Raw genomic sequence first — 14,158 nt, 5'->3', positions numbered from 1 at the left:
AAAAAGAGGCGACAAATAAAACGTCTTGGCTAGGGGCTTTGTTTACATACACGCCAACACCTCATGCACACAGAGCTATATACTTACATTATTTGGCCTGTGCCAGTGATTTGTGCCAGATCTTTTAGTCTAGAATAACTAAAATAAACCTAAAGTTGTGCTTCCACACGTGGTACTGGCACGGCAAGTAGGCCACCTTAACATTTGTTACTATCTACTTATGTTATTATGTACACGTATAAAAATAACACCGAGAAAAGTGCTGATGATATGTAATCGTGTGATGATGTATTTACATTAAATGTGCTTATATTGGATTAATATGTTAGCGGTAAAGATACGAGCCTAGGAGCCAGTGAAGTGCACTTCACCAAAGTTAGATCTCTAGATTTTCAGCAGTCCAAAATCTAGGTTTAACTAATAAGCCTCTTTATCTTCTCGAGACTATCACGAGATTTCAGAAGAAATCTCGAGTATTACATAATATCACCATATTATCTCCTCAATTTTTATTTTATAACTTTATATAAAGGCCCTCATATGTGGAGAGGCTGATAAAACCGTTTGGACTGGTCGCAGGCAGATCTGACCGGACTAGTTTATACGCACGGAAATGCACAATCCATTTCAGGTCGGCTTGAGTCATATAAAACTTTAGGTAAGTACCCCATAAGTTTTATTTGGGACAAACATTTTTTTTTTCGTATTACTCCTTCTCCACTGGCTGAGAAGCTCATTGGTTATGAGGGATATAATGATTTTTACTATAATAATAATATGTAGATTTATAAGTATTATGTATGTCCTTAATTTCGATGGGTTTGAAATATTTCTGTTACTTTTCATTAGTATAACATTCGATTATTTTCCAATACATTGCTCGTTACATTCGTTATTTTTATTGTATGGCTGATATACATAAATATAGAATTACGTAAACGAACTGACATGAAACAGTAAAGAAAAATATAAATTAAACAATTAAATACAATATTTTTCTAGTGTTAAGTAAGAGTAACAATAAAATTGAAACAACGAGTGTGTGGATTGCACTAAAATCAATAGAAATAGTTGTTAAAAGTCAAATGAAAGCAGAAAATAAAGTCATTGGCACTATTACCATTTCGATTCTAATTACACAATCGTTTCTCTGTAGACAAAGAGAAATTGTATCTGAAGGTATTCAACGGTACTTGGAATTTTAGTTGCCAGGTCTTTTACGACTGGTAATTGCTGACAGATGAAAATTTCTGGCCTTTGCACTGCAGAATTCAACTTTGTCAAATCTACCCTCAATTCTAATTTAACATCACATCTTTGTATAGGTACAGTTGGTAATATATTTGATAGTAGAATTGAAATTTAGCGAATTGTAATTGTTATAAAATTAAAATGTAAAAGAAATAAAAAAAGAGATCATACAGAAATGTAAAGATTGAAGAAAACTGTGATGATGTAAGAGAAGAGAGGTTGTTAGATAAATATTTACACGTTGCAAAAATGTTAACTCGAAACATTTTAACTACGCCTTAAAACTATCACGGCCTTGTACTTAGTATAAACGATACACAAATCGCCATTCCCTTCCACAAAGACAGCCATTTTGATTTTCATAAGCAAATTTTAGAATATCAGTTACATCATTATAAAAAAGATACAAAAATCAATAAACGTAACGCAAGGTTCGATCGTGCTCTAAATATAATATTATAATACAATCTTAACAATATTGGTCATGGTAAGTTCAATGCATAACGTTAGGTCGAAGCTGACGATTTGCGTTTCTCTACTTTGCTCTCCTTCAGTTTGCTTTCATCTAGAGATTCAATCTTATGGTCTCTTAGTAATGGTGTTCTCGCGTCCACTTTATCGTCTTTATCGTTAAACTTATCGTAATTAGATTTAACTTCACTTTCTACTTCCTGTCGGCTCGCTGTTTTGTCTTCGGACTTCTCCCTGTGGTACGCCATGTTGTCGAAGCATTGCGATGGGACGATGTTGACTGACTTCATGAGGGGCAGGGCTATGGCTAGAGCCGGGCTCATGTCGCGAGGGCTCGGGGACAGCCGGGTGGTGACGGATAAGTCCATTCCCGGCATTAAGCTTGCGACTGTGGATGGACGTGATGATTAGATGTGGAATATAACGTGAAGGATTAAATATTAGGTTCGTTTGCAAAAATATTAGATTAGTGCTTTTAATTTGTTATATAGATAAGAGATACGATAGGTATATGATACATAATAATTGTTTCAATTGTAAAGCTAAGTACTCACATACGGTTTTGCTCGATAGTTTTAGTACAAATCAAGCAATAACCACCTTGTGGACCGCAAAACTGACAGCTCGAAGGCTCGCTTTGAGCCGGCTCGATGGAATTAAATATGTCAAATATGGCATTTCCTTCGATTCGGAGTAAAACTATCGAGCAAAACCGTATGAGAGTACTGAGCATATAGGGTTATTTTTAATTAAAAGCATAGCTGAGGCTTAAAACGATTAGTTCTGCAAATGAACCTAAGAATTATTGATTTTAATTACACTAATTAGATACATAAATATAAAATACCACAAAACACAACACCGACAGGGCACATCACGTACAACACTAGAAATAGCAGTTCAATACAATACTCTGTAACCTGTGATACTGATGTAAATGAGCTTCTATGATACAAATCGTAATTAAATACTTGTAACACTTAATTATATATTAGAATATTCCAGAGAGATAGCGACAGAACTGGAAATTCTTTCAAATATTCTCATTCACATTTTTACTCATTAACCTACATTAAACATTTGCAAATGAGGCTTAATAAAGGCCGCTTCAGAGAGCCGGATTAAAAAAGATAATTTTTTGGAAGTAATCCAGTGAATGAATTCGTTAAATAACATTATAAGTGCTGAATTAATTATTGTCTGCTGGAAAAACATTTCGCACTAACCGATTATTTGCGGGCCGGAATTCATTAAATCTTAATGGAGAACGATTTTAATCATGAAGCTCAATTTGTTAGTGTAAATGCAGCGGGATGTATAAATTTGTACTTTGATTAAATTTAAATACATGTACTTTAACTGTATGAAGCCTTAAAAGGTTACTGATGAAGGCGATAATCAAAACATATCGATAAATAATATTAGTATAGTTAGTAAAGAAACAATAATTATTGAAGTACAAATGAATACAGTACTCATAGTTGTACCACTGTGTTGACTGTTGCCTGGCGTACTGGAGGTGTGGAATTGAGCAATGCGAATGTACGCAGGTGGTTACCTGAAATTTTACCTTCTGTATGTATGTAAAGACGGCACAAAATACACTGCATTATACCTGTCGTTCAGCAGTTTTATATTCATTGGTTTCAGATGCATATTATCGTTTAACTTTTAATTAAATGAAGTAATTACTAAATACAAATTGGACTTCGGTCCAACGCTTGAACATATCAGACCTTAGGGGTGGTCTAGCCATAGCTTAGAAGTGGAATAGTGTAAAATCATGTGACTTCTGAAACTGATGAATATAAAAATTATAGTATTGATAAGGCAAGATATACTAAAACAGCAAAACTACAACTACAAAACGTAGTAACATGAGGTGTAAATGCCCAAAAGGTCCAACCTTTGGCTAGTTTCGACGAGTCTGTGGGACCTAGTTGACTCGTGCTGCTGATGCCTTGTGCATGTGAGAATGATCTTGTTAGTGTGTTAGTTCCGTTTGTGCTATGTGAGCCCAGTCCTTGTTTGCTTTTAAAGCATATTAAGGTTTTTTCTTTTGCAGTTATTTGGTGTTGTTTGAATCATAGCCTCAAGCTCGCTACGATCACCATCTGTGAACGATTACATTGCGTAAGCATAATATGATTTGCAAATTTTACAATTCAGAACAACTTCAGCGCTATTTACAATACCCGCTATAATACAAGATGTTAGTGTAAACACCGTTATCCTTGAAACCATCAAACGAGCCCGTCAAAATGAACAACTTTTTCTATGAGAAAAATGCTGGGAACTCAAAAAAATCTATCTTCATATCCATACAAATTGCCGATCCGGGCATCTGTATGGGTATGAAGACGGCATTTTTTTTTTGAGTTCCCAGCATTGTTGTTACAGAAAAAGTTGTTCATTTTGACGGGCTCATTTGATGGTTTCAAGGATAACGGTGTTTGCACTAGCACACTGTATATTAAAGCATTTCAGTGAATCGATTGAAAGCCGATTTTTTATCTATAAGCAATTAGATCTTTAAAGTGATGAAGCTTTATAAGAATCAATCGAGTCTATAGAAACTATTTTGTACTACTTTTTCATAGTTTCTTGTTAAGGTAAGTATTTACAATATTATATACAATTGTATGTTTAAGATGAAGTTATAATATTTAATTTCACGAGTATTAATAAAAGGTATTAATTTTTATTCCTCGTAGTTAAAACGCTCTGAAATTATTCTGACACTAATGTTTATTCATCGTGATTCTACTGTTTGATCATATTTGAATGTAATTAGTATTCACAATTGATAATTCATTTCATCAAGAAGCCATTGTTTGAATATTTGCCAAGCTTTGTTTGAATATTTAAATAATTACATTTACTAATTACATCCAAATCAACTCATTTATTAATTTTGTTATTATCTGTTAGTGTGATTTTGTTTTATTTTAGTTTATGATTTTGTATTATTTTGCTTTTTTTGCCAATGAATGCCAATCTACGTTCAATTTTAACATCTACGTTGAATTTTGACTATTGTGGTATTGTGCCAATCTCTGAAACTTAATCATTGAATTATTCAATTAACAGCTTTGGTTTTTATGTGGATGACCTTATCATCAGACTTACCCATGTTAGGTCCCATCATGTCTTTCGGATGGTTGGTTTTAATGGCGTTCATTCTTCGGTTCACAGCCTGAGGGCCCATGCCTGGTGGCATAGGGCCTACTGGAGCCCCGGGCACTCCTGGTGCTCCTAAATAGAAAAAAGTGTTATAATTTTCTCATACTTCTTATGAGTAGAAAATGTTATTTACCTTCTATGCATGACGGTTGAGGAACTTAAATTTGTAAACAAAATGTTTAGTGTAAAATGTGTAAGTTTTGAAATTGCGGACTAATCACTTAAATTTAAGACCGCATTTATGAGCTTATAAAAATTTTATACAAAATGCAGATGCTCCTTCCACTGCGGAGGTCTTCACATGCGAGTATCTTGTTAATGCTAAGTACTCACATACGGTTTTGCTCGATCAAGCTAATAACGTCGAGCAAAACCCGCGGCTCGGGCTTTCGTCCCCAAATTCATTGCTCGATAATTTTATTCTAAGGCTCTTTGCAGACGACGGGACGGGGCAGGCCGGTCAATTTCGCCGCGTACACCCGTCGATGTCTGCGGCTGCCCGCGCCGTTTACACAAAGCACACGCCGTCTGCGTTACTGCATGTTGCAAACTATTTTGTGTGATCCACGACGGGCAGCCGTGGACATGCGCTACCAGTGTACGCCGGGCACCAGCGGCGCGGTCTTTTTGCCCGCCATGTGCGTTGGTGGTAATATAGGTCCACACTATACTTATTATTCGATTTGGAGTAAAACTATCGAGCAAAATCGTATGTGAGTACTTAGTGTAAGACTTACGTAGTGGAGGCCTAGTGGGCTCCACGTTGATGACTCTTCGGCGCTTCTTGGGCAGCTTCGCCCGCGCCTGCGTGTGCGAGTAGTACATCGCGAAGTTGGACACGATGACCGGCACGGGCAGCGCTATCGTCAGCACCTGTAGGTGAATTCAATTGTGATATGGTGTTGATGTAGTCTTTTTCTAATAAAACTATAGAGTGGTGTCTTCATAAAATGTCAAACCAATGTGAAATGCGTTTTGATAAGGGTGTTTGATATTCTATTTGCTAGTTGCCACCAGAAGCCGCTATGTAGCCTCAGGGTCTATCGTGTCAAATAGGCATATTATCGTGACACATGACAGCTATAATGCTAAGTACTCACATACGGTTTTGCTCGATAGTTTTACTCGAAATCGAGCAAAAACCACCATGTAGACCGCAAAACTCACAGCTCGAAGGCTCGCATCGAGCCAGTTTGTAGGCTCGAATCGAGCCGGCTTGACAAATTTTTTGACACTAGTTTTTATTATTCGTAGCTAATTTCCTTCGAACTGGAGTAAAACTATCGAGCAATGCTGAATGTGTGGACGAAAGCCCGAGCCGCGGGTTTTACTCTACGTAATTGCTCGATCGAGCAAAACCGTATGTGAGTACTTACACTATCGTGACATATTATGACATCAGTTTGACACGGTAGATCCTAAGGATACAAGAGGCACCTGGTGGCAAATAAAATATCAGGCAACCTTATTTTTATATCAGGAAAATCAGTTACGTACGAAAGTTATGGTTTACATGGTAAGGTACATTAGTTTTTGAACTATATTGTACAAATGTAAAATAGAGTATTCTAATCAAAAGTACAATATTATGAATCACTTGAGTAAAATATTTGAAGTAATACTACTACTACTACTACTACTACTACTACGATGGCTCAGCGACCCAAAGTGGATCTTGGCCTCCGACACGAGTTTGCGCCACTTGTCGCGGTCTTGCGCAGTTTCTTGCCACTCTGTGACTTGAAGATCGCGCAGGTCCGACTCCACGACATCTAGCCACCGGTACCGTGGACGGCCGACAGGTCGTCGTCCAGTCGGACGCCCAAGAAACGCCATTTTAGTGGCACGATCCTCCCCCATTCTTGCAACATGACCGAGCCATCGGAGTCGCTGGGCTTTTGTTACGCCAATAATATTGGGCTCAGCCATGAGGTCTTCAACTTCGGCGTTGGTTCGGATTCTAGTTCCTCCGTCTCCTGTCTTCACCGGGCCCAAGATCTTGCGGAGGATTTTTCTTTCGGCTACCAGTAATTTATTCTCTTCATCGAGTGTGAGCGTCCAGGTCTCGCATCCGTACATAAGTATTGGCCTTATTACAGACTTGTAAATGGCGATCTTACTTTTCCTACTTAGGAGATTGGACACTAAAACTCCATGAAGTGCCGCGCTGCATCGTAAGGTGTTTTGGATGCGGGTGTTTATTTCCTCCTGTCTCGTGTTGGTGTCGGTAATGGTGCAGCCTAAGTATTTAAATTTGTCCGTCCCTTTATAAGAAATCCCTCTCACATTCAGGTCTTCTCGTTTTGTGCGCGTGTTTTTATAGCGTTTAATGTGGAGGTATTCTGTTTTCTCGCGGTTTATACTTAGGCCTACCTTAAGGGCTTCGTTTTCTAAGACTTCGGCCGCGCTGGCCACTTCCTCTGGAGTTTCACCCAGTAATGCCAGGTCGTCGGCATACCCTATCAACCTATGCTTCCCATTCAGTTGTAGCCCTAAATCTAGTGCAATCACTTCTTTGAGGACATATTCCAGAACTAAATTGAAAAGCACAGGTGACAGCGCATCTCCTTGTTTAAGTCCTGTGACCACCACGAACTCGTCCGTAAGCTCTTTAGCAACCCTCACTCTCATTTTGCTTTCCATTTGAAGTAATATTCGAGTAAAATATTTTTTTACTCAGTGTGTAACCAAAATAAGTGATAATACTTTAAGGTGTGTACGTGTTCCTTGTAAAGAGTTCACTGTGAAAGTAGCAGCTCTGAAAGACGAAATTTTTTTTGTCACTTTTGTATGGGCAAGGGCCCGAGCGTCACGAGTTTCCCCATACAAAAGTGAAAAAAAATTTTGGTCTTCTAGCGCTGCTACTTTCACGGTGAACTCTATACAAGGAATACGTACACATCCTAAAGTATTATCACTTATTTTAGTTACACCCTGTATGATCTTATTTTGATTAACGCATTAAATCGTGGTACCTCAACAATAGCAACAGATAATAGTAACAAAATCTCCCCAGGGCACACATTGTTGCGGCTCTGAAGGAAAAAAAAAAACTTCGATGTAAACAAAAATATAAAATTAAAACGAAACAAACACTAATAAAGACAACAAACATAATATAAAGTTGTAATCATATACCCTCATCAGCATTATAATGGGAGTTGCACAGTACTATTAAATTTGAATTATGTTTTCTCTTTTACTGCAACTATAAACGTATTTTGTTTATGCTTTATTTTTATATCTTGTCTTTATTTACTCTTTTATCTGAATCTATTCTGGCTTAATCAATTTGCGGGAAGAAAAATAGGGCGAGAAAACTAATAACCCGCCATGTTGGGCGCACGACGCCAAATTAGATTCCGTTATTAGCTATTAGAAATACGTTGTCCCCCGTGATTCACGGCTTATAAGGCAGCAAGATATTAACTTAATTAAATATCAAACGATGTACACTATACAACGTCTTAAGATGTTCATTGGAAACCATTTTATTATGGAATCAAATTGAAAAAGAGGCTGTTTTCGTGCTTAGTAAAAACTTACAACTTAAATTGTTAAGAGACTGGTGTCTTACACTTACATCCTTGAAAAGGAAAATGCAGAAATATCTACCCTATAAGGTATTCTGCAGCATGAACCAAAAAATAAATGATTGCTTCAAAACATAAAGAAAACCAAGTTAAAAATTCTGACGGATAGAATATAGTGTTACGGTACGGCATCAGGTGCGCAAGTACATACTCGAACCTTCTAAAAAGGTCCAATGTTTGTTTACGTGTTTACCCTTTATTTGTTAGCGTGTTTGAATTTAGACCTTATGACTGAGTCCATAAGGTCTAAATTAAATTCAACTTACTGCACTTATCGCAAGGACGGCAGTTTTATTGTGGTACATGCCCGAGCCGCCTAGAAATTTCCCACGGTTGTTTACTTGTTTACGTGAATCGGGAAATTTCTGGAATTCGTCTCGCCATATAAAAAGAGCCGCAGGCAATCCCGGCAAGTCAGTTCCTTTCGAGCTATCATCGAGGCGATTTCGGAGTGATCAATAGTGAGTGAACCAGTGAAACCTGCGACTTGGCTACGACCTAGGACAGTGATAGTGCTTAGTGATTGGACCCAGTGATTTGTGTTTGGACTTAGTGCTAAGTGTTGTGACCTAGTGTTTAGTGCAGTGTTAATAAAGTCTTCAAGAGAGTCACCAGGTCTTTCTCTCCAAATCCTCGAACCCTAGCACGTAACAACTGGTGTCAGAAGTGCGATTTGGAGATGCCATTGACTCCGAGAGAGGACTTCAAGGGGAGTGTCAGGACAAGGGCGCAGCGAGCTGCTGCCATTGACTCCGAGAGAGTAGTTGCGGAGGCCACACCCACTGGGGACCAAGCTCCGCCCACTGAGGGACAGGCCCCACCTACTGGCCCCGCCCACATGGCTCCGCCCACTGGCCACGCCCACCAGGATCCGCCCACTTTGGATGAAGTCACGCCCACTGGCTCCGCCCACCAGGCCACGCCCACTCAGGCCACGCCCACTGGCCCCGCCCACCAGGCCCCACCCGTAGCTCCTACAGCCCCCCAAGTGGCCCTTCATTTAGAAAGTTTAATTGAATTAATGGAGCTGCAAAGGGCTGAAATCAGAGCGATTCGAGAGGCACAAGACCGCAAGTTCGGCGCTTTGCAGGAGTCACAAGACCGCAAGCTCGGCGCTTTGCAGGAGTCACAAGACCGCAAGCTCGGCGCTTTGCAGGAGTCTCAGGAGCAACAAAAGGACCTCCAAGAGAAAGCGCTTCTGGCCATAAAGGATGTTAGTGACACGGTGACTAAGCTTCGTAAAGATGTCGACGTAATGAAAGAACGAGTTACTGGGTTAGAGACGGTTGTGGAAAATTTGAAAACCGGATTCACAGAACTACAGAAGAGAGTAGTGCGCCTAGAAACTACGGGAGTTGCGGTGTCTAGTGGAGTCACTGGTGTGGCGCAAGGACCAAGAGTAAAGGTGCCACCGTACGACGGCACTACTTCTTGGAACGCTTATCGTCGGCAATTTCAGACTGTTGCTACCGCAAACGGATGGACGGAGGAGCAATGCTTGACCGCTCTCACTGTTGCACTCAGAGGGCAAGCTGTGTCGGTTCTGGAGGCACTGCCACATACGGGAAATGGTTTCCAAGACCTGATGGAGGCACTGGAATCCAGATACGGGGAGCGACACCTGGAGCACGTGTTCCGTGCCCAACTGCGTGACAGAGTCCAACGTTCAGGAGAAGGACTTCAACAATGGGCGTTGGAAATTGAAAAACTCGTCAGGAAGGCATATCCAGGAGCCGAAACCAAGATGGTCGACACAAATATTGTTCAAGGATTTGTCGACGGAATCAAAGACTTGGAGGTCAGGGCTGCAGTAAGACTTGGTCACCATACCTCGCTAAAGGAAGCATTAGCGCATGCTTTGGAAGTCGAGGCTGTGCGCCATGACATACGGCAGACCCATAAGATCCACAAGGTCTCTGAAGAAGTCAAGGAAGTTAAGGCTCCTACGAGGAAAAGATTTGAAGCCATGTGTTATAGGTGTGGTGAGAGGGGCCATCTTCAGCTAAACTGCCCGCAAAAGAAGACCCAGATGGCAAGGATGAAAAGGATTGAGGAACAAATGGAGGAGTTAAAGAAGCAAGCAGTTTCGTCACCTACCCGGGATCATGGGAAACGAATAGAATCCAGAACTAAGTGGCGAGTACTGGATGACGCGGAGAAGGCCCCGGTAACTGTTACCTCCCAGGCACGGAGCGGAACAAAGAGAACAAGTAATTTGGGGCACATGGAGAATGAAGCTATGAGAAAGGCTCAAGAAAAAGATGACGACCTTCGGCACATCATCACATGGAAGAAACGGGGTGACATAAAACCAATCTGGAGTGAGGTTGCACCCACTGGCGCTGTCACTAAGGCGTACTGGGAGCAATGGGACAGTCTGATACTTCAGGACGGACTACTCTACCGGAAATGGCAGAAGGCTAACGGCAGAGAGTTCTATTTTCAGATAATTGTCCCAAGGGCAAGAGTACCAGATGTTCTCCGCGAGATACATGAGGGCGTATCAGGGAGTCATCTAGGCGTCAAGAGGATGCTAAGGAAAGTGCGAGAACGATTCTTCTGGTTGCATTGGAGAGATGATGTGCAGGATTGGTGCCACAGATGTATTACTTGCGCTGCTGTAAAGGGACCACAGACCAGGAGTAGTCGTAGGAACAGCGTGGCGCGTTACCATGGCAGTAACAATGATGCTCGGGACGAGCATCTCTAAGAGGGGAGTAGTGTTACGGTACGGCATCAGGTGCGCAAGTACATACTCGAACCTTCTAAAAAGGTCCAATGTTTGTTTACGTGTTTACCCTTTATTTGTTAGCGTGTTTGAATTTAGACCTTATGACTGAGTCCATAAGGTCTAAATTAAATTCAACTTACTGCACTTATCGCAAGGACGGCAGTTTTATTGTGGTACATGCCCGAGCCGCCTAGAAATTTCCCACGGTTGTTTACTTGTTTACGTGAATCGGGAAATTTCTGGAATTCGTCTCGCCATATAAAAAGAGCCGCAGGCAATCCCGGCAAGTCAGTTCCTTTCGAGCTATCATCGAGGCGATTTCGGAGTGATCAATAGTGAGTGAACCAGTGAAACCTGCGACTTGGCTACGACCTAGGACAGTGATAGTGCTTAGTGATTGGACCCAGTGATTTGTGTTTGGACTTAGTGCTAAGTGTTGTGACCTAGTGTTTAGTGCAGTGTTAATAAAGTCTTCAAGAGAGTCACCAGGTCTTTCTCTCCAAATCCTCGAACCCTAGCACGTAACAATAGTATAGAATAGGTTGGTGTAAATGAAATTGGTCGAAGCCACAAAAAAGAACTAGCGTGTCATTAAACGTTATGGTCAATATCTTTCCAGGCAAATTAGAATTTGAATCCCTTTGATATTTCCAAGCAAACAAGTGAGGTAATTTTCTCTAAAGATGCTCACTTTCAGACTTTACATTTGCGGGGAATCCTATTTGCAATATGGCGGTTTTGTTCTAATATATTAGAATGAAAGTGGATGCTGAATATTTAACGTTACATCTTTCCTTGTGTATCGTTTTTGAGACTAAGCACAGAATATGTCTATATGTATTTTACTTGTTAGGTTTTATTTATCTACAATATGCTGCCTGTAACTTTGTTCGAACAAAGAAAACCGTTATACTTTGTCTTTCCCGGAACTCAAAGTATTTTATCAAAATTTGGATTAGAGGCATAAGCATAAAAGGATAATAGACTAACATAATATTATACATTTGCATTTATAATCTTTTCCTTGCTTAATATATATCTGCTAAGTACATGGCAATTTTTGTATTTAGAACGAGTAATTCCACCCTCATTACGCGCTCATACTGCGTTCTAATTTGACTCGGCAAGCAGCTTCCTTGTTAGCGCTTTGCAAAGATTGATTGACGAGCGACAAACACACAAAAGCCAAATGAGTTTTAGTCCTAACAATGCCTGTAATAAGCCCTTTATTAAACTGTCAAACGCAGCAAGCTAGACTTGTTAGATAGTGCTAATGCTACTGTTATTAAGGAGTCTTTAGCCCTAGCAATATGTTGTAATGATGACAATGATTACTTAGCTAAAAGATAGTTTCAAAACAATAACATCAGATACTTACACCAGCCAAAGCACAGAGCGCGCCCACGAACATACCCACGTATGTCTTGGGCGCCATGTCTCCGTAACCCACGGTCGTCATGGTGACCAGCGCCCACCACAACCCCAGGGGGATGCTGTTGAAGTCGTTGTGGGGGTTTGTCTGGATCCTCTCCGCGTAGTACACGAGACTAGCGAATATCACGATACCTAGCACTAGAAAAAACACTAGCAGCGTCAGCTCTTTGGCGGACGCTCGGAAAGTCTGAATCAGGATCTTCAGGCCCGACGAGTGTCGGGTCAATTTGAACAGTCTCATGATCCTGATGATGGAGAAGAACTCCAGGATGTCGGCGTTCTCGACGTGCGACGCGTACTTCTGGAGGGTGAGGTCGATGTAGAAGCTCATGGTGGCAATGTAGTCGATGATGTTGACGGAGGACTTGACGAACTCGCATTTGTTGGGCGACGAGATGAACCGGACGAGGATCTCTAGCGTGAACCAAGCGTTGCAAACGCACTCGATGTAGAAGAACGCGACGTGGGCGTTGGTTTGCACCTTGTCTAACGCCCAGCTCTGCGTCTGGTTCGCGGTGGTGACGGTGTAGTTCTTGATGACCGGGACCCGCATGTCCGGGTGCGTCTTCAAGCAGAACGATATGATGGACACGCAGATGAAAAACACCGAGATGACGCCGATTATCTGAAACAAAGAAATGATGTAAGCATATGTATCAATAATAATTTGGAAGATTTACATTTCTTTCAATTGTTTTATGATTTATCTTGACCTGTAAACATCGTTGCAGAAACGAGGGGTATAGGAACAACGTGTTTAAATTCATTAGAAGCTGTCGAAAACGTAGTTAAAATCGATAACGTTGATATAATCATTATAAGTGAATTTAAAGCAATTAAAATAATGTAAAATATAATGTAAATCTTACAAAATTGCAAGATAAGAAAAGACAAAGAATCGTAAACAACAAAGGATCTCACTTCTGTAGAGACTTTTGTTACAAGTAGACATCAAATAAAAAAATACGTAGATTTTTATGAAAAGACGTAGACTCTTAACGTAGTAACATAAACGTAACATCTTCAAGACGGAGAGAGATAAAAACAAAACAAAATAAGAAAGGAGCCGTATCGCGTGCGATCTTAACTTTTATTTAACTCAATAAAAATATCATAAGCGAAATTATTCACAAAACCGACACCACACGGAGAAAACAGCGTGGCACTAGAGCTTATATTAATTGTATTAACATAAATTTGAATCAAAAAGGTAAGTTGCTCCGCGCTAGCGACAAATTGGATATCTTTAAATGTATTAACTCGTATATTATGAGATTTTTTTTAAATTAAATAAGGAGGCAAACGAGCAAACGGGTCACCTGATGGAAAGCAACTTCCGTCGCTCATGGACACTCGCAGCATCAGGAGAGCTGCAGGTGCGTTGCCGGCCTTATAAGAGGGAATAGGGTAATAGGGGAGGGTAGGGAAGGGAATATGGTAGAGGATTGAGCCTCCGGTAAACTCACTCACTCGGCGAAACACTCTTCAACAACAG

At 40.5% G+C, this 14,158-nt stretch overlaps 1 protein-coding gene across 4 annotated transcripts in view; it reads right to left on the bottom strand.

The window, feature by feature from the left end:
• Window positions 1-1,019: 1,019 nt before the first annotated feature.
• LOC121735436 (potassium voltage-gated channel protein Shaw) overlaps window positions 1,020-14,158 on the bottom strand; it is a 91,419-nt gene continuing 78,280 nt past the window's right edge. Inside the window, exons 6-10 of one of the 4 annotated variants that reach the window (XM_042126273.1) lie at window positions 12,608-13,288; window positions 5,643-5,778; window positions 4,852-4,977; window positions 3,198-3,280; window positions 1,980-2,110 (exon numbers count right to left, since the gene is read on the bottom strand). In XM_042126273.1, coding sequence (XP_041982207.1) covers window positions 3,198-3,280; window positions 4,852-4,977; window positions 5,643-5,778; window positions 12,608-13,288 — 1,026 coding nt within the window. In that variant the 3' untranslated portion in view covers window positions 1,980-2,110. Of the gene's footprint in view, window positions 2,111-3,197; window positions 3,281-3,628; window positions 3,837-4,851; window positions 4,978-5,642; window positions 5,779-12,607; window positions 13,289-14,158 lie in introns of those variants that run through there. The other 3 variants (XR_006036852.1, XR_006036851.1, XM_042126271.1) reach the window with 3 other exon arrangements.

The sequence above is a fragment of the Aricia agestis genome, chromosome 17 (assembly GCF_905147365.1).
Source record: "Aricia agestis chromosome 17, ilAriAges1.1, whole genome shotgun sequence".
NCBI lineage: Eukaryota > Metazoa > Arthropoda > Insecta > Lepidoptera > Lycaenidae > Aricia > Aricia agestis.
Note: the sequence above shows the minus strand (reverse complement) of the source record. Positions and strands in the feature narration are given on the sequence as shown.